The sequence below is a fragment of the Salarias fasciatus genome, chromosome 1 (assembly GCF_902148845.1).
Source record: "Salarias fasciatus chromosome 1, fSalaFa1.1, whole genome shotgun sequence".
In the NCBI taxonomy this organism is placed as follows: Eukaryota; Metazoa; Chordata; class Actinopteri; order Blenniiformes; family Blenniidae; genus Salarias; species Salarias fasciatus.
Genome location: NC_043745.1, coordinates 1,823,806 through 1,844,934, shown reverse-complemented (window position 1 = coordinate 1,844,934; position 21,129 = coordinate 1,823,806). Strand labels below are relative to the sequence as shown.

Below are 21,129 nucleotides of genomic sequence, written 5' to 3'. Positions count from 1 at the left end.
CACTAAAAGACAGAACCTGGATAAAAGGCTGATGTTGGTTGAAACAGCGAAAAGTGAAGTAAGTATAAGTGGTGCAACGAGCTACAATTTGTAGAAATAATGAAGATGGAAAAACAGCCAAAACAACTCAAACTATTAAAATGGTTAAAATCACTACTAAATGTTTGGAGAAAAAAAAGACATAAAAGAGGTTAAAGAAACAAAACAAGACAAATATAAAAGGTGAGAAACAGAAAAATGTAAACAGAGGAGCTGCAGAGTCACTAGAGGAGCTGTAGAGTCACTAGAGGAGCTGTAGAGTCACTAGAGGAGCTGCAGAGCCACTATAGAGGAGCTGTAGAGTCACTAGAGGAGCTGTAGAGCCACTATAGAGGAGCTGTAGAGTCACTAGAGGAGCTGCAGAGTCACTAGAGGAGCTGTAGAGTCACTAGAGGAGCTGCAGAGCCACTATAGAGGAGCTGTAGAGTCACTAGAGGAGCTGTAGAGCCACTATAGAGGAGCTGTAGAGTCACTAGAGGAGCTGCAGAGTCACTAGAGGAGCTGCAGAGTCAGTAGAGGAGCTGTAGAGCCACTATAGAGGAGCTGTAGAGTCACTATAGAGGAGCTGTAGAGTCACTAGAGGAGCTGTAGAGTCACTAGAGGAGCTGCAGAGCCACTATAGAGGAGCTGTAGAGTCACTATAGAGGAGCTGTAGAGTCACTAGAGGAGCTGTAGAGCCACTATAGAGGAGCTGTAGAGTCACTAGAGGAGCTGCAGAGTCACTAGAGGAGCTGCAGAGTCACTAGAGGAGCTGTAGAGCCACTAGAGGAGCTGTAGAGTCACTAGAGGAGCTGCAGAGTCACTAGAGGAGCTGTAGAGTCACTAGAGGAGCTGTAGAGTCACTAGAGGAGCTGTAGAGTCACTAGAGGAGCTGTAGAGTCACTAGAGGAGCTGCAGAGCCACTATAGAGGAGCTGCAGAGTCACTAGAGGAGCTGCAGAGTCACTAGAGGAGCTGCAGAGCCACTATAGAGGAGCTGTAGAGTCACTATAGAGGAGCTGCAGAGTCACTAGAGGAGCTGCAGAGTCACTAGAGGAGCTGCAGAGTCACTAGAGGAGCTGCAGAGTCACTAGAGGAGCTGCAGAGCCACTATAGAGGAGCTGTAGAGCCACTATAGAGGAGCTGCAGAGTCACTAGAGGAGCTGCAGAGTCACTAGAGGAGCTGCAGAGTCACTAGAGGAGCTGCAGAGCCACTATAGAGGAGCTGTAGAGTCACTAGAGGAGCTGCAGAGTCACTAGAGGAGCTGCAGAGTCACTAGAGGAGCTGCAGAGTCACTAGAGGAGCTGTAGAGTCACTATAGAGGAGCTGTAGAGTCACTAGAGGAGCTGTAGAGTCACTATAGAGGAGCTGTAGAGTCACTATAGAGGAGCTGTAGAGTCACTAGAGGAGCTGTAGAGTCACTATAGAGGAGCTGTAGAGTCACTAGAGGAGCTGTAGAGTCACTATAGAGGAGCTGTAGAGTCACTAGAGGAGCTGCAGAGTCACTAGAGGAGCTGTAGAGCCACTATAGAGGAGCTGTAGAGTCACTACAGAGGAGCTGTAGAGTTACTAGAGGAGCTGTAGAGCCACTATAGAGGAGCTGCAGAGTCACTAGAGGAGCTGCAGAGTCACTAGAGGAGCTGCAGAGTCACTAGAGGAGCTGTAGAGTCACTAGAGGAGCTGCAGAGTCACTAGAGGAGCTGTAGAGTCACTAGAGGAGCTGTAGAGTCTATATGCATGTCAGATCTTACCAGAGGAGAAAGGCTGAGCTCTAACGCTGCGGTTTTGTTTCCTTGAGAAATGTTCCTGACAAGTCAGCGGAGCTAACGCTCGCTGTAATAGTGATTTAGTAAATCAACAGAAGATGAAGTTGTTGAAAGTTCGGAGTTATGCTGATTTTTCACTGATAATCTACAGAGGGACAGCAGCCTGTGTGTCTGAGCTCAGTGAGGACGACGGCAGCAGCTCTGGACCTCAGAGAGAAGAAACTGACCAGACACTGACACGACACACAGTGTGTGAGCAGGAATCCTCGTGAAGAGATGGGAAATGGAACAAATTTAAATAAATGAGGAGATGAGATGGGTCCTGTTGGATTGGGAGTATGCGGCAAACCCAACACACACTCAGAAACACACACCACAGCTGGGTGTGAAGTAAGTAATGGCACTAGCCAGGCCTGTCAGATGAGAATCATCTTAATTAAATCCCAGTGACAATTCTAATAGAGGCGGCCATGACTGATGAGGGGATCTGCCGCTGGTCACATCACTGCTCGCTATTTTTACACCCCCCTCTCTCCCCCCCTCTCTCTCCACCTCCTTTGTTTGCTCGTCCCGTCTCCCCTTCACTCTTTCTTTCTGCTTCCTCCTCTCCGTCCTATTTCAGGCTCATTTGGTAGAAGTGCTCTTTTCCCTGGAGTCTAATCACGGAGGGAAGCAGCCATCAAGAGTGGGCGCAGCTGATAGAGGAGTTTTTTCAGGGGGTGGGGGGTGGCGTCCTTCGAATAATAATCCCAGCGCGGTTAAAAAGCAAAGCCTTAAAATGACAGAGTGAGATGGAAGATAAAGGTCGACACGCGAGAAGCAGAGGCAGAAAACCTGAAGTGGAAGGAGGCGGAGAGGCAGGGAGGAGAAAGCACAAACAGAAGCCTCTTGAGAACCTCACAGAACTCTAAAATAACCACACTGGTGCTCCCAGCAGGTTCAGGTCCCCAGGGTTCCCATCAGCTCCGGCGTCTTCTGTCTCTGCTGCGATACGAGCTGGTGGTGACCACTGACACCGAAACACCGATGGGAAAGAGAAAGAAGCCACGCTTCTCCCGGACGCTGCTCTGGAACCAGAGTCTGTGTTTCCCTGAAGCTTCTCCTGCGGTGAAGCGACGGCGCTCAGTGGAGGTACGGACCTGTAGGCCACGGCCAGGGCCCAGGCGCTGGCTGCACAGTACAGCGAGTCCCGGACTTTGGCCTCCTTACAGGTGGAGCAGGTGTTGACGGGGAAGAGGCCCGTGGTGGGACTCTGGTAGTTCAGGATGGTCGCCTTCACTGGAAACACACAGACAGAGGAGGGGCCGACTCAGACAGGGGCGGATGTGACCACACCTGTCAGGGAGACCATCTGAAAACATGAGCTGCACGGAAACCACCCCTCCACCAGCTCTCCATCCCTCCTCCACCCCTCCACCCCTTCTCCAGCTCTCCATCCCTCCTCCACCCCTCCTCCTCCCCTCCTCCACCCCTCCCCCAACCCTCCTCCACCCCTCCACCCCTCCTCCAGCTCTCCATCCCTCCTCCACCCCTCCACCCCTCCTCCTCCCCTCCACCCCTCCTCCTCCCCTCCATCCCTCCTCCAGCTCTCCATCCCTCCTCCACCCCTCCTCCTCCCCTCCTCCACCCCTCCCCCAACCCTCCACCCCTCCTCCAGCTCTCCATCCCTCCTCCACCCCTCCACCCCTCCTCCTCCCCTCCATCCCTCCTCCACCCCTCCTCCCCCCCTCCAACCCTCCCCCAACCCTCCTCCACCCCTCCACCCCTCCTCCAGCTCTCCATCCCTCCTCCACCCCTCCTCCCCTCCTCCTCCCCTCCACCCCTCCCCCAACCCTCCTCCAGCTCTCCTCCACCCCTCCTCCAGCTCTCCATCCCTCCTCCACCCCTCCTGCTCTTTTATCAGGACCATCTCTTTCTCTAAGATCTTCATGAATTCAATCCAATGGAATTTTATTAAATTACATTTAGAAAAAAGGCTTTGGCAGCGTGTTATTCTTCTTTGATCACAGGGAGAAAAAACGCTGAAGTAATAAAATCAATTGGAAAAGGTTTTTCCTTCCTTTTTTAAGTTTGAGTCAGAGAGAGAGGAGCGATGGATCCTGATATAACTCACAGAAATAGAACCCGTAAAATATGGCGACAGTTCTGAGCTCTGTGACCAACATGTTGAGTTTTTGGAGTTCAAGCCCTTTTATTTGTTTTGAGCATTTTAACCTTATTAGCTGCTTTAGTCATCTTTTAGCCTTTTTAACTATTTTACCCAACTATCCATTGAATCACTCAAATCTAGAGAAGCACTTTCAGTCATTTTACCTGTAACAGCATTTGAACATTTGTAGCTGTTTTAGTCATCGTAGCTCTTTGAGCCACACTGGCTTATTAAGTTAGTTTACTATGCCAAAGGCATAATATAGGTACGTATTAATGAGCAGGGCATACTGACCAGATCCTAGGACTCACTTTTTACTGGTTTAGTGTCTTTTAAAGAATAATATGTAGATAGATGGTTATCAAATAGTGAAACAAATCCAGACAGGACAGGCCGACATCCTCCACTCTGCATCACAGCTCTTTCCTCAACGCCTCACTGTACATCTACTATTCCACACGTTACACAGCCGCTTTCTAGTCAATTAACTATTAATGTCTTTAGTCCGACTGGCTGTGTTTAGAAGCAAACCACGAAAATTACAATTGAAATATAATACATACCATGAAAGTCGTTCTCTCAATATAAACCTGAACCAGCTTGAACAGTTCCTGAGTTCCTTTTATGTCCGCGTAGCCAACAGCCCGTTTGACATATGTTGAAAACTGATCAATTTAGGTTCACTTCCATTGTGAAAACATGTCATTCCCCCATAGAACTAATACACTGCAGGGGCGAGCGGCACCTCCACAAGACGGCCGCCATAAGGCGCATGAGCTTCAAGTTCAAGTTGAAAATCCTTTATTACTGTATCATCCTGACACGGCGTCCGTGTAAATCATGTGTATGGTTTTAGCCACATTGGCTGCTTTAGCTTGTATAGGTATCAAGGCAGCTTTAACAGCAGCTCATTGAGCCGTTTTAGCCACAATCTGCCGTTGAGCAGTTTTGGTAATATTTTAGCCACTTTAACCATTTACTATGGATTAGGAAAAAAACAAACTATTTAGCTGTTTAGCCATTAAAGCAGTGTTAGCCTTTGGATTAGCTGTTGGAAAAGTTTTAGCAGTTTTTAGCCTTTAAGCTAGCAATTTTAACAAGTTTTTCACCGTTCCAATGTGCAGTGAACAGGTTAGGAACTGTACAGACGGTGCAATACACAACTTTGTTGAATTACTCTATGATCACCACGCCTGTCCCCTCAAACTCTGAATTAAAGTCAATATTAAACATTTAAGACTTTTTTTTAAACATATGATGGTGTTAAATCTGCTGTGGCTGTAAATATCTGGACTAACCTCAGGATTTGACCAACGTTTGATAGACAGCAGCATTATTTCTGAAACAGTAGAGAAGGTGAAGCTTCTTTCTAACGAAGCTCTGATGACAGTGAGGAGAGGCGGCTTGTCAGAACGGCTCAGTCTGATGGTTTGATAACATGAATTTATAAAAAAGGAACTGTTGCTCTCTGATTCGGTTTCCTAGAGCAACGCCTTGACCTCAGCTACGCACCACCTGGAGTTCAGATGAAGACACTGACCCAGAAGCTTCTCATGTCCAGGTCTCCTAAACACCTGCTGCTGGAGTCTCTTCATATCTGCTCCTTCCAGTCCAATCAGCTTCCTGTGATCCTCAGCTTCTCATTTCCATCACAGTGAAGTAATCACATTACTGTGCTGGATAATAAAGACACTCATTTCCATTCATATCATTCATTTCATCAGGTTTTCTTTACTGTGTACAAAAAAAAAGTCGATAAATGTTTGACTGTTCAGGGTTAATCATTTTAAATAAATGAATGGTTGGAGAAGCCTTTTCTCATATTCATGAAACATTTGATCCTCTAATGAAACTGTGTGTATTATAACAAATGTATGTAAAAATGTCTTTATGGGGATGTAGAATGAATTTCTGAACACAAAATCATTTTAAAGGGACTTTCAGGTTTGATCTGAAGAGCTCGTAAAGCAAAAGGAAAGAGCATGAGAGGAAGACGATGGAGTGACAGGACCTTCAGAGAGTTCGTCATGGATTCACAGGTCGAGAGGGAGAGCAGCTGAAAACCAATCGACCCAGGCGCGTTGCTCCATGGTTTAATTCTGAAACCCGTGTTCTCAAACAAAAAACTCGGCAATTAGAAAGACTGTGGCGTAAATCTAAATCAGAACAATCTCTGAAGGCCTGGAAATGTAGCTTGCTAAGCTATAAACAAATTCTTTTTAAAGCCAAGACATTATATTACTCTCGTTTAATAGAAATAAACAAAAATAAGCCTCGGTTTCTATTCAACACTGTAGCCAGACTGACAACCAGTCATACTGTAGTGGAACCAGTAATCCCAGAATCTTTAAACTGCCATGACTTTCTTAAATTCTTTAATGATAAAATCATAACCATTAGAGGTAAAATCAGTGAAGCGCTTTCCTCAGATCAAGCTCAGGGAATCCAGCCACTGCCTCCACCTGAAATACCTGAAATACTAGATAGTTTCTCATTAGTAAATGGGGCTGAGATTACTTCAATTGTAATGTCTTCTAAAACCTCAACCTGTCTCCTAGATCCAATTCCAACTAAGCTTTTCAAAGATATCCTTCCAGTTATCTTAAATACGATCATAACTATAATAAATACCTCTCTAGAAAATGGCTATGTGCCACAGTCATTTAAATTCGCAGTAATCAAACCACTGCTGAAAAAACCTAATCTCGATCCTGATATTCTAGCTAACTACAGACCGATATCAAATCTGCCTTTTATTTCAAAAGTCCTGGAAAAAGTTGTGGTTAAACAGCTTTACTGCCACCTACAGGACAATAGTTTATTTGAGAAATTTCAGTCAGGATATAGAGCTTATCACAGCACTGAGACTGCGTTAGTTAAAGTCACTAATGACTTGCTATTGGCGGCTGACGCAGGTCTAGTCTCAATCCTGGTTCTCCTAGACCTCAGTGCAGCTTTTGATACAATCGACCACAATATTCTCCTGCAGAGGTTAGAATGTGAGGTCGGCATCAGAGGAAAAGCCCTCTGCTGGTTCAAATCCTATTTATCTAATAGGTACCAATTTGTTCACGTTAACCAACAGTCCTCACCGTGCTCCCAGGTCAGTTATGGGGTTCCTCAAGGGTCCGTGCTCGGGCCAATTTTATTTCTGTTATATATGCTTCCTTTAGGGAACATAATGAGAAGTCACGATATCAATTTTCATTGCTATGCAGATGACACACAACTGTATTTATCTATGAAACCTGATCAAACTAATCAAATAGACAGACTCAGTGACTGTATCAGAGAAATTAAAACCTGGATGACTACGAACTATCTCCGTCTGAATCCTGGCAAAACAGAGGTCATTATACTAGGCCCCCATAAACTGAGAGAGTGTCTATCCAAACAGATTATTACCTTAGATAACGTCAGTGTATCCTCCTCCTCTACTGTGAGGAACCTCGGGGTCTTATTTGATCAGGATATCTCATTTAAAGCACACATCAACCTGGCTTGTAAAACAGCATATTTCCACTTGCGCAACATAGCTAAAATAAGAAACATTCTACCTAGAAGCGATGCAGAAAAACTCATCCATGCATTTGTTTCTGCGAGATTGGACTACTGCAACTCCCTTCTCGCAGCCTGCCCAAAAAGTGTATTAAAAAACTTTCAGTTGGTTCAAAATGCAGCCGCCAGATTATTAACTGGAACTAGAAGACGTGAACACATTACTCCCGTTCTAAAATCTCTTCACTGGCTTCCAGTCGAGTTTAGAGTTAGATTTAAAATCCTTCTCCTCACTTACAAAATCCTAAATGGGATGGCTCCAACCTATCTCCAAGATGCTTTAACGCCTTATCAACCAATCAGAGCACTTCGCTCTCAAAATGCAGGGTTACTGGTGACTCCTAGAGTCTCTAAATGGACACTAGGTGGAAGAGCCTTTAGCTATCAGGCACCATTTTTATGGAACCAGCTTCCAAGTGGTGTCAAAGAGGCAGACACAGTCTCCACATTTAAGGTTAGGCTCAAGACGTTTCTCTTCGATGCAGCCTATGATCAGGTCAGCTAGGGATTCTAAACTAAACTAAACTAAACTAAACTGAACTAAACTAAACTAAACTAAACTAAAACAAACCAAACCAAACTAAAGTAAACCAAACTAAACTAAACTAAACTAAACTAAACTAAAACAAACCAAACCAAACTACAGTAAACCAAACTAAACTAAACTAAACTAAAACAAACCAAACTAAAGTAAACCAAACCAAACTACAGTAAACCAAACTACAGTAAACCAAACTAAACCAAACTAAACCAAACCAAACTAAACTAAACTAAACTAAACTAAATTAAATTAAACTAAACCAAACCAAATTACACTAAACAAAATTAAACTAAACCAAACTAAATTAAACTAAACTAAACTATACTAACTAAATACTAGTTTAAACAGTTAAGTATCCACAAAGCTGCCCCAGGAGCTAGAATGCTGTGGGAAGTACGGTGCACTGAGCCCTGTCCTCCTCTAATGTCTGAATGTTATTCCCTTTAGTCCGTTCATTGCTTTTCCCCTGCTGTCCCCCCCTTCGAGGGGGAGTCTTCTCCAGTTTCAGTTGCTGACTCCACTATTACGAAGGCCTATGAACAAGCTCCGTCCGGACCGGGAGGACACCCCTGTCGGTCCTGCCCGTGGACTGGCTTCGGTTCTACTGCTGGGATCCGTGGTTCTTGTGCTGGACCGTCCAACGAACTGTCCTCAACATTGTCCTAGGCTTTACTTCTTATTGTCTCATGCTAGCTGTTGCCAAAGCTGTCCGTCCCTGGGAGAGGGCTCCCTCCATACTGTGGTTCTCCCCAAGATTTCTTCTTTTCCCACTGGGTTTTTGGAGTTTTTTCTTGCCGGATGTGAGGGTCGAAGGCGGTGGTTGCTTCGTTCTGTCTCGTTACTGTAAATATTGACATATTACCATTATGCTTATTCACTGTTTTTACTTTTACCGACAAATGTAACATCTTGAAGCCCTCTGAGGCAACTGTTGTTGTGATACTGGGCTATACAAAAATAAATTGATTGATTGATTGAGGACACCAAGAGGCGATCAGCCCTCCTCTGCTCCCACAGCTTCACAGTCAGCTGTACTCTGATTTGGTCAATCTTGGGGTTCAAAGGTTTCGATAACAGTCAACCATTGGTTAACGGTCAAGAGACGAGATGGGACTTCCATTTCACTTTTAAGAAAACCAAAATGAAAAAATACTTGACTGGAAAAACAGGCCTTTTTAATTTAACAGTCACAAAACACAGGTGCATTTTGTGCACAGATCTAATGAGGAGAGGCCCTAAAGTCCAAGTGGAAGTGTCCCCTGGAGACAGGTGTCTCTTTAGAGGGACAGGCTATGAGGACTAAATGGAGGACATGTTGAAAATAAATAAATTTGGAAGTTAATTGCTGAAAATAAATGGTCAAAAATACCAGTGGAGATGTGAAACAAACTACTCAGTAATTACAGGAAGAGTTTAATTGCTGTGATAGCTAATGAAGACTTTTATTTTAATTATCGATAAGGGTGTTAATAATTCTAGGCATGTCACTTTTAGTTCAAAGGTAATTAAAAGCAGAGGACCCTGGGTTGGATTGTATTTTGGCCGTTTTCCTGTCAAGTGCGCTCTTTTAGATGAGTGCTCACAAGCTGATGGGTTTCTGCCTCGTGCCCGCGAGGCAGCTTTTCATTTAAACGAGACACCTCCTCATGACTTAATCTCGCGAGATCATCACAGCCCTAACTGAACACCAATCAGTCAACATCCAGAATAACCAGACCGGTTTCTTCTTCACATTTTTACACGCAAGTCCGGTTTTCTTCTCAAATTTACATTTACTAAGAGAAAACATCTGATCTCCTCTTCCACCACAGGGAGGAAAGCCACCAGCGTCCATTAGTTATTTTCATGTCTCAGACCGACAGGGAAATTTTAGAGAACGCAACAATGACCAAGGTGACTCCTTTCAACGGAGGGCACACGTTTTTCACAGCGTGAAGGTCCGACTGAGTTAACCGACGAGCAAAGACAGAGAGAGAATTCAAGTTCGCCAGAGTTCAGCCTGAGCAGCCGAGGCCCTGCGCGCGCGCGCGCGCGCACACACACACACACACACACACACACACACACACACACACACACACACACACACACACACACACACACACACACACACACACACACACCTGCACAGGGCTCCTCGCTGATGACTAATCTGTCTGGAGGGATCACTTCATTTTTCATCAGAACATTATGCAGGTACAAATGAAGGGGACATCCATTCTGCACCGTCGTTTGTTATCCTGAGTGATGGAGAGAGAGAGAGAGACAGAGAGAGACAGAGAGAGAGAGAGAGAGAGGGATGGGGCGAGGAGGAGGGGGGAGGTGAAGGGGTGAGAGATCAAGAAAATGTGTGCCTGCATGAGGACGGAGTGAATACATGAGAAATGAAAGAGTAGTGGAAGAGAGACGGGCTGGGAGTCGTGACACTCCGGAGGAAAACACCCTTCTGACTGTCCTCTACTGAGCATGTGCAGAACGACGGCCATGGTTCGCATGAGCAAGAGCAGCATTTCCTCCTCCTACACCAGCATTTTCAAACAGCTGTGTTTTCACTGCCTCCGAGCGCCGTTGTCATGTAAACCGACACTCAGAACGATGACGTGTCGATGCAGCCTGAAGCCAAACGAAGCCTGACGACAAACTGACGTGTAAAAGAATTATTTATCCTCCACACACACACACTCTCTCTGAGTATATGCTCATTGACACCACAGTTACAATCGGAGATTAATCAGAAGTCACCAGAAAGACGAGAACCAGGAAGTCAAAGTAAACTCCTGCACGAACAAACAACACAATCGATCAATCATCATCTCCACATCTCAAGCCCTTCTCTCTCCCCTGAAGTGCCAACTTAACGTGGTGGGGGAGTTTCAGGCCCCACATGATCAGGAGCTAGTCTGGGGCTTGATGCCCCTGGAAGGGTCCCCCACGGCGAACAGGTGACGGGCGCAGGCGAGGAGGGGGGCTGCTGAGGGGAGGAGGACCTGGGGAAGGCCGAGGACACGCTGGAGAGACGATGGCTGCCTTTACATGCACTCAATGTGCGGGTTAAGGTCAAAATTCTGGTTTCTGAAACGTGTAGAAACCTCGCTCTGTGTTGCGTCTCACCATGTCTGTTTGGCTCTCGGTGTATACTTCCAGAGGGCTTGGCGCCAGACGCCGCATCAAACACGCGCAGAGCACGAATGAGTGTTCTTTTCCATGACGAATCTCCCACACATGTTTATATGACCAAATATTCAGGCGAGAAGTGAGTAGAAGAGTAACCCAGGGGTCTTATTAGGGTTTAAAAAAAAAACAGAATATGAGTATATTCAGGTTTTTGCCAGTGTTTACATGGCCGTGCGTAACCAGGTTATTGTTAAAAGTATGGTTATGAAAGGGTTACTGACTGCATGTAAACGAAGAACATGTCTCTGGACTGACCTGGGAACGCCCGGAAGAGCTGGAGAAGAGTCTGGGGACAGGAAGTCTGCTGAGACCGCTGCCCCCACAACCGATCCCACACAAGCAATCCAAAATGGATGGATGGATGGATCCTCTCCTGAAGTTAAATGAGCTCCAGGCGATCGGTGAAACTTAAAGCACCCTTTCATGGTCTCAACTGAGTCTGGAGCATCAACACTTGGAATCACTGCAGAGGACACGTTTTAATGGAATTTTGAAAATAATGCGTGAGCACGAAGCTCCAAGTCAGTTTGATAAACTGAGAACAACAACAGAAAATCAGAAATAAAAACATTAGACGTGAAGCTTTGAGTTGCTACCAGCTCATTGGACTGAAGCTGGAAGCTAAAATAAAAGACGTGCGGCGTCTCGTCGTGGTCCCTGATAGCAACGGGCAGTAAATTCAGAGGTAAACGATAAAGTGTGCGGTGGCAGCAGATAAATGTGCTGGCGCAGTACGCTGCCGGACTCTGGACAGCGCAGCGCCTCAGAAATGTGTTGTGCGGGTTCGGAGGTCGCTCGGCTCCAACACATTTCAGATGAAACTGAGAAGAGATGAACAATCTCCGGATTATGGCTTCGTCACTAAAAGCCTCCGCTCGCCATCGACTGTCACTGAAGTTAAGACGACACACTCATTTATTTCAACAAAAGGTCAACGGGCCGCAGATATCTGTCTTTTTAATAAGCAAGTTCAAGGATTTACGCAAACTGCAGCTGACCTTTGAAAACCTGAGTGAGGTGGAAGAAGATCAGCGATGGGAGCTGCATCACGCTGCGGGCGGAAGTTTCTCTGGATGCAAATCAAGTGTTGTTGGGAGTTCTGTGTGGAGACATCCATCAAGCTAATGTCCCACTAAATCAGCAGCTAATGTCTCAGACGCACACAGGCTGCTCTTTTACAATGGGCCATTTCACCGCCGCGGCGGGGCGGAGGACATGAGGGAGGATGATGGGAGGAGGAACACAACACACTGGCATGGAGTGGAAGAGAAATATTAACGTGCTATCTGTACAGTGCGGTGGTGCTCTGCCTGGGGGGGGTGCTCTGTCGGGGGGGTGCTCTGTAGGGGGGGGGGTGCTCTGTAGGGGGGGTGCTCTGTGGGGGGGTGCTCTGTAGGGGGGGGGGTGCTCTGTGGGGGGGGGGGGGGGGGGGTGCTCTCTCTTCATGATAGTTCAATAATCGGGAGAGGCTCAAAGTAGAACTGCTGTTCTTCCACAGTGAGAGGAACCAGAAGAGGAATCTGATCAGAACGGTTTCTCCTCATTACACATTTACCACGAAGTCCAGACAAGGAGGAGACCTGGTCTGGGTCCAGGACCTGCTCTGGGTCCAGGACCTGCTGCAGAGAGCCTGCCTCTGGCAGGAGACCTGGTCTTGGTCCAGGACCGGCTGTAGAGAGCCTGCCTCTGGCAGGAGACCTGGTCTTGGTCCAGGACCGGCTGTAGAGGTTCTGCCTCTGGCAGGAGACCTGGTCTTGGTCCAGGACCGGCTGTAGAGGTTCTGCCTCTGGCAGGAGACCTGGTCTTGGTCCAGGACCGGCTGTAGAGGTTCTGCCTCTGGTTGGACCTCAGAGCAGCTGGGAGTTGTTGAGGAGACAGGTGTGAAGGTCTGACACACTGCTGAAGGATGGTTCCAGAAACCACCTGGTTCTTCACGGTTCTGGAGCAGTCCCTCTTCTCCTGCGTCCCGTTGGACTCTGCATCCTTCCTGTCTCTCGTGTCTCCAGCACTCTGTTTCCAGTCCGTCTGGTCTTGTTACAGAGATGACAGTCTTGTCTGGTTGGGCTGCTCGTCGGGACACCACCTCATTCTGTTTCCAGCTTCAGACTGGAGGACTGATGCTGATCTTTGACTGAGGGGAATGTGATCCGGCTCTCAGCCGTCTGCGAGTTCTTAATCTATCAGGACCATTTCAATATTCAGTCTAACTGATAATGGAAACAGAAACAAGTATTGCCTCACTTTTCTCCTCAATGATGAAGGAATAAAATACTTTTTTTCGGCTAGTCATTTGTGGACACTCATCAGAAATGTGTTTTAGAATCCCAGCTACAAACTGAAAAATGAGTCCAAAATGGATGAGGAGATAAAAACTGAAATCATCCCGCACAACACACAGCTCCTGTTCCTGCAATAAACTCATAATGACCCTGAAGAGAAATAAACAAGAAAACCTGCTTTCTGGGCTTCTTAATCAGCAGGAGGCAGACGGCAGAGCGACAGGAGCCCCTCCGTCTGCCGGCAGCTTATCAGGAGCCTGGCCACACCGCCGGGGAAACCAGAGAGAGCTGGGCCAGGTGAGGGGGGGGGGGGGGGGAAGCTCCAGACTACAGCAGAAGAGTTGCAGCAGGGATGAAGCTGGGGCGAAAAGAGGAAACATGGAGCTCCTTTGATTTGTCCTCCTCACCCTCTCCACCCTGTCCTCACCTGTCCTCACCCTCCTCTGCCCTGTCTTCACCCATCCTTACCCCCCCACGCCCCGTCCATCCTGTCCTCACCCGTCCTCATTCCTTCCACCCTGTCTTGACCCCCTCCACCCCATCCTCCCCCATTCTGACTCCCTCTCCAACACGTCCTTCTCCATCCTCAACTCATCCTCACCCCCCCCCTCCACCCTGTCCTCACCCCCCTCCACCCCCCCCTCCACCCTGTCCCCCCCCCCTCCACCCCCCCCCCCCCCCCCACCCCCCACCCTGTCCTCACCCCTACACCCTGTCCTCACCCCCCCCCCCCGGTTTCCTCCCTCCCCCTGAGAGACAGCAGGTCTTGGCAGGCGCGTCTGCTTGCCGGTGATAACAATGTTGGCTTTGTTCCGCGGCAGAATTGGACGAGCGCTCCCAGCCGCCGCCCAACACAACAATTAAACAAGCTGGATGTTCGACGCCGTGTTCTCCACACACTGCAATCAGGCCCCGGCTTTTCTCCGGAAATCTATGGTCTGAACCACGCCGACGAGGAGGCAGAGCTGCTCCTGCTGATAGCGGCAAATCGCTCCCAGTGCGAGCTCCACCTGTTGAACACTAAGCCCCGGGTATTGTCCTCCGTCATTATGAGACAACAGAGGCAGCAGCAGCCTAATGACACCAACACCGACCACCCAGAGGGGCAGCAGCAGCCCACAACCACCCAGAGGGGCAGCAGCAGCCCACAACCACCCAGAGGGGCAACAGCAGCCCACAACCACCCAGAGGGGCAGCAGCAGCCCACAACCACCCAGAGGGGCAGCAGCAGCCCACAACCACCCAGAGGGGCAGCAGCAGCAGCCCACAACCACCCAGAGGGGCAACAGCAGCCCCCACAACCACCCAGAGGGGCAGCAGCAGCAGCCCACAACCACCCACCAGGAGCAACAGCAACCCACATCTACAATGTCACCATGACAACAAGTAAAATATACAAGCTATTTGTGTATTTTGATTTCAGAGAACATCTGTGATCAAATGATTATCAATCAATAGTTTGACAGAGTAGACCTCCGTTTACATGACGATGTTCCAAGTGGAAACGCATCGTTTTTGCTGACAAAGTTATGAAAACTGTGCAGTTAGCATGCTGGGCCACTAGTGGGTGCTGTTGTTTAGCTATCTACTGAAATCACACACATGCATGCAGGGGAGTCACAGTCACACAATCCATCACAAAAGTTTCCAGAACTCACTGTTTACGCAGCAGCTCTTAAAGTGAAAATGATTCAGAAAACTTCAGCCTTTACATGACAGTGCTTTGAAAACTGCAGAAATGCTGGAAACTGCAGTTTTCATGAGTCTTTGTGAATTCTCACCAATGTTCATCAACACGTTCTGCCACTCTGAAAGAACATCGGTGAGTCCGATCGCACTCATCGATGGGCTCAGTGGAGGCCTCCTGATTGGTTTTCAATAGCTCCCTCGAAGAGGAACTTCTGACTTTAGCTCTCTGCAAAATGCAGTCCTGGAGGAAACCAGCGACATTCACTGGTCCACCCATTCATCCATTCACCATGCTCATCCACCCACACATGGGCTGCATGGAGCTGGAGTCCAGTTATCTTTAAACACATCTGAGGGACCAACACGCCCTGATGTCTGGTCAACACATAATAATAATGAATTTTATTTCATAGCGCCTTTCTTGACACTCAAGGTCGCTTTACAAAAGGATTAAAAACATTCGCCAAATCAGTCATTTTCTCAGCAACCTTCTGACTTCAAGAATAAACTCAAAGGTAAATTTGTGATCATAATGTGAAGGGAGCACACAGTGAAGAAAGAGACCCAGACAGCCAAGCTGCTTCAGTCACAACGGCTCTTTGTTAGCAAGCTACAGCAAAATTCGAGAGGAAATGAAGAACTTAAAGAAAAAAAGAAATATCAAAAACCTTTAGGCCCTGTGTACAGGACAATGACTTTAAATCACAACAAAAATCTTGAGCAGAGTTTTGGGGGCCTGTTTAGACAATGGCAGAGCATGCACTACTTAAAATGCAACTTTTTCCACAGTAGAACATCGTGAAAAAACACTCAGATTCAGTCTCAGTGAAATAGAAGAGAAATTATTCATTAATCACAGAAGGAAACTCTTGAAAATGCAATTTTCCTCAAATTCTGCTGCTGGTCCTGGTCCTACACACCACGGCGTGCTAAACAGCTCTTCTGCACATGCTCAGTAGAAACAATGAGAACATTGTTTTCCTCCAGTGTCATGACTCCCAGTCCAGATCCTGGTCCTGGTCTCAGTCCAGATCCTCCTGGACCTGGTAGTTTTAGAGTTGACAGTCACCATAATTACAATCCAACGTGGTGTTCAGTCCATGTGAATGTTTGTTTTACAATGCATTTTACATCAGCAAGTGTTGCGCAAGTCAGTACTATAAATTAGCCATGTTGTTGATGTGGTAACTAAAAGAGTCAACTTCATCAGGGTGAGAGCACTGAATCATAGACGGTTTGTTTCACTTCTGGAGGAGCACGAGACTAAACATGGGGACACTGGCTACAATACAGCTGACAGCTGGCTCAGCAGGGGCAAAGTCTTTAAAAGAGTTTGGGACCTGAGAGCCGAGATTTAAAGAGTTTTGTGAGAAGAGAGGCGAAGGCATTCCAGAGCTCTCAGATGAGGACTGGATAACAGTTTTTGCATTTGCTGTTGATGTGACTGCACTGATGAATGAACTGAACACCAAACCTCAAGCCAGGAGACTTTTTCTTCATGAAATGTACGCCCTGCTTTCATAAGAAAGGTGCAGTTCCTCTCAAGCCAACTGGAGAGCAAAACTTTCACATGCAAACTCTGAAAGAAGTCACACCATCAGCCGATCACCTCCACAGGTACTCTTCCATGTTAGGAGCACTTCGTGGTGAGTTTTTGAGACGATTTGAAGATCTCAAAACGACTGCGAATGAAATGCAACTGATTTCCTCTTCTGCAGCGCTGATAATGCACCGAGTGATGTTGAGCTGGAAATGACTGACCTGCGGTCGGATGCAGTACTGGCTGAGCACTTCAAGTCAAAAACACTGCTGGAGTTCATTCTCAGTAATGAAATTGACCAAATCCAGGTATGGATCCCCTCTCACTGACGGTCATCTGTCTGCTTTGCTTCGGATCTCCACCTCACACATTCAACCTGACCATGATACACTTGTTAAAGCTCCACAGAGACTAGATTTCTCTCACTGAACAAGAAAAAAAAAACTGAAAAATACCAAATGAGACAGGCAGACAGCATATGTAGAGACATGATACCAACAGAAGTGAACTGGTACACTTTCTTAGAGGCCTTTTTCCAAAATTATAGTTCAGCGAGAACCATTAGATAAAATGAAACATGGTGCTTAATAATTGGAGAATAATGATAATACTAGGCTGTCTTTAGAAAGCTAAGATTCTCTTTATAACACCTGAAAGTTCTGCGTTTCCTGTGTTCTTTACACTGTTGGAACGTTGTTCGTTGAAAAAAAAAAATCACAATGGAGCGAAAAATGTACTTACTGTTTATAACAAAAAACAATTAAAAGTGTTTTGGGGTTCAATGTGACTTCAAATGATTGCAAAAGTATTAAGTTGAAAACGGTAACACCTCATTCCCACATACGTGGTCACTGTGCGGCGCGGCGCTGGAGCGGCGTGTTCAGGCGTCCCTTTCTCACCAGCACGGTCTGCGTGAGCAGGTTGTCCGCGGCAACGGGCTGCTGGGCCCTGTCTTCATTGTTTTCAATGGGACCTGCTCCAAGCCGCGCGGGAAAAAAGACAGACCAGAACCCCTGAAAGCCTCTTGTGTGACCAGTTTGTGGCAGACAGGAGCTCAATGCTGCATAGAAAGCCTGGCTGACACGAGATGTGTGTTTATGCCGGACAGATCCGCGCCCGCACAGCCGCGTATGTCTGAATGAGGCATAATAACGTTCATATTTTATTTATTTATCATTGAGTTGTGAAATTTGTTTGAATAAATTATTTTTTTTTGCAACACAACTTACTTTTTCATGGCTTGATCATGACACACTCTTAGCAGTCTGACCAGCTTGTCAGAACAATGCTATTCACTGCTTTTTGTAATAAAATGAAATTAGTCTTCTGCAGGATTCAGCCTGTTGGCCCGGCCCTCTAAAACAACTTATGTTCTTCATGTGGCCCCATGGAAAATATAACTACCCACCCCTGGTTTAGAGTGTACTGTTCTCTGCAGTGTGTGTGTGTGTGTGTGCAGGTTCATTACTAAAATAACTCGCATTGCACACTTCTGGCCCAACATGAGAACAGCACTGTGATCAGTGTTTCTGAACACAGTGCTGTAAACGCTTGGCACTATTTTCTCTCCCTTCATATCACTCCACTCCACATCTCCAAGATGCTAACAGCTAAAGCTAGAGCTAGCTAGCTCTTTACCAGCGGTAAACAAAGTGAAACCAGCGCGGCTGCCAGCTGGAGGCGGCGCGGAGTGATATGAAGGGAGAGAAACTAGTGCCAAGCGTTTACAAGGTCTGACTTTTTCGTCGTCAACGGTTTGTGATGCAAATATATCACTCTTTCGAACACATATCGGTTTGAGAAGAAAAAGGCTTTATTTTGGTGACCCCAGCAAACTTGCCGGACTACTTTCGTCTGGACCAAAACCGGACAGGATCTCCGCTCACTGGACGCTGTCAGGGGTCAGGGGTCAGGGGTCAGTCTGTGTGAATGAACAACACTGCTGACGGGGATGCCGTACAGATTCATGTCAAAAATCCCGAACTATCCCTTTAAAGGGGCTGTATCATGCAAAATTCACTTTTTGTATGTTTTAACCTTGTTATATAGTTCTGTTCTCACCAAAAACACCCCAAAGCGTTTATTTCCTTCGTACCTGTGTGTTTGAGCTTTCCTCGTGTTTGTGCTGCTCAGAGAGGCAGCCCCTCCCACACTGTGAAAACGCTCTGTTTCCCACGTTCACGTCACACGGTGAAGACGGCTCCCCTGAGCCCCCCCCCCCCGCAGGCCCTCGGCAATCAGCGTTGCTGCTTTTTTGTAACTCTGATTACGGAGATAAACTTTAACCATCGTCTGAAAGCAACAGTCAAGCAAGAGCAAGAGTCTGAAGGGTCTGAAGGGTCTGAAGGGTCTGAAGGGTCTGGAGGGTCTGGAGGGTCTGGAGGGTCTGGAGGGTCTGGAGGGTCTGAAGGGTCTGGAGGGTCTGGAGGGTCTGAAGGGTCTGAAGGGTCTGCGCTTGGTGAGTTTCTCACAGGAAAAGACGTTTTCGCCTGTCTTTGTGTGTGGAGAAGCTAGAGCTAAAGAGCTAAAGCTAGCTAGCGTATTTGTTTTGAAGTGCTGATTGGTTGAAGTTCGCTGTCAGTCAAAGTCCACGGGGGGAGAGGCGGGATTTTCAGTGAAACAGAGGCTGTGTCCAAAATCACTCACTCATTCCCTATTCCCTGCTCACTACATAGGGAATAGTATGTAGTGGACTATATAGTGAACGGTTTCGGACACTACTTCGCCGCACAGTTACTTACGTCATTAGTGTCACACGATTCTAACGTACCCTGACTGCAGTCCATTATGGGATATATTGCTTCGTCTAGCGACCATCGCCTGTCCACTAGATTTCACGGTGAATTGTGGGATACATTGAGTGCACTATGTAGGGAACATCGATGCTCACTAGGCTTTCGGACACCCCTACAAAATGGCGTATTCCCTATATAGTGCACTATATAGGGAATAGGGGGTGATTTTGGACACAGCCAGAGCGTTTTCTCTTCTGGGTTTCAGAATTAGCCCCAGAAAATCTTTTATTTCACACAAAATGACTTTTCCTTGGCGCCAAAAAGAAACTACTACCATGTTAATGCCATTTCCAGGGTTTGGACTAGCTAAAAAAGCATGATACAGCCCCTTTAAATTGAGGATTTGTAGATTAAAGTGAAAAGATAAAGCACTTTCAGAATAAACTAGTTTTTTCATGAACTAAAACTTGAGGTTGTGATAATTATTTAAATGTTCTGAATCTTTCATCGTACTGTTCCAGTCAAAATGGAGCTGATGGTGGCCTCCCTCTTTAAATGAGCTAACACGCTTTTAAATCATTTAACCAATCAGATTTCAGGCATCATCTGTTGCTAGGGTCAAAGAAATCTGCCCGAGGCCTTCACTGTCCATTCCTGATGGCGCAGTAAAGTAAAGTGAAGCATCAAACAGACAGCTGCTTCAACCAATCAGATTTCGAATTGGCGACTCAGCGCCTTCTAGCTAGCGTACACCAACAACAGCAGATCCAGGCCCTCTGATTTACATTCACCAAGAGATACAGTAGGGGGCGGTATGCACCTAAGTTGTTGGTCGCCTACCTCAATTATTCCAAAGAAGAAGCAGAAGAAGACCTGAAGAGAAATAAAACTTATGCCAGAAATCCCACAGGGCAGCTGGACTTTCAGCCCTGGCTTTATGGAACTGAAACGCACGGATAATCTATATGACAGAGCAGTTGAACTCTTTTTGAGGAAGGAAAGGAGGATGGATTTTGTTTTCAAATAATCGGGATTTTGGTGAGTAAAATGTTCCTCTTTTCCTAAATAATATTGCTGTTTTATTAAGTTGTTGATGCTCATTGTATGTGCACAGATGTAGTAGGAGAATTGTGCACTTCTGCAAAGGCATTTATTCTGGCTGCACAAGTATCTATCTGCTGTGCAACAACTCTTTATATACATATCTGCATAATAAGATTTTTTTTTTTGTAGACAAAATAGTTATTGAGAGGTGGATTGGTTCAGGCGGATCTGTTCTGAAGGCCTTAGGGTGAAATGCACGGTCCGCCACTGATATATATATATATATATATATACACATATTTTATGGTAAGTCTGACTGAAATTCTAATTTACTACTAGCTGATAGTAAGATAAAATAGGGTTGGATGAATGATTTTTGTGTTTCATTATTCCCTCCAACGTGAGAAGCAGTGATTTGAGTTTCCTCCTCAGTGTTTCAGTATACCAGTCCACTGAAACGCAGCAGCAGTGAAAACACTGCATTACACTGTTCCTCCATTACCGCGGCACACAGCCGCCCTGTTCTCCACTGCAGTAGCTCCAGGAGCAGCGGCGCTCAGGTCCACGGCGAGCCGTACTATCAGAATCCAGCAGTCACACACAGCCAGAGGCAACACTCCGTCCTGCCGCTGCACA

The 21,129-nt window shown here is 46.6% G+C and overlaps 1 protein-coding gene across 3 annotated transcripts in view; it reads right to left on the bottom strand.

Moving 5' to 3' along the window:
• The window catches only part of phkb (phosphorylase kinase, beta), a 111,225-nt gene that overhangs the window by 81,203 nt on the left and 8,893 nt on the right, over window positions 1-21,129 (bottom strand). For all 3 annotated transcript variants that reach the window (XM_030088590.1, XM_030088580.1, XM_030088572.1), the window contains one exon: window positions 2,924-3,062. In XM_030088590.1, the coding sequence (XP_029944450.1) occupies window positions 2,924-3,062 (139 nt within the window). The remainder of the gene's footprint in view (window positions 1-2,923; window positions 3,063-21,129) is intronic.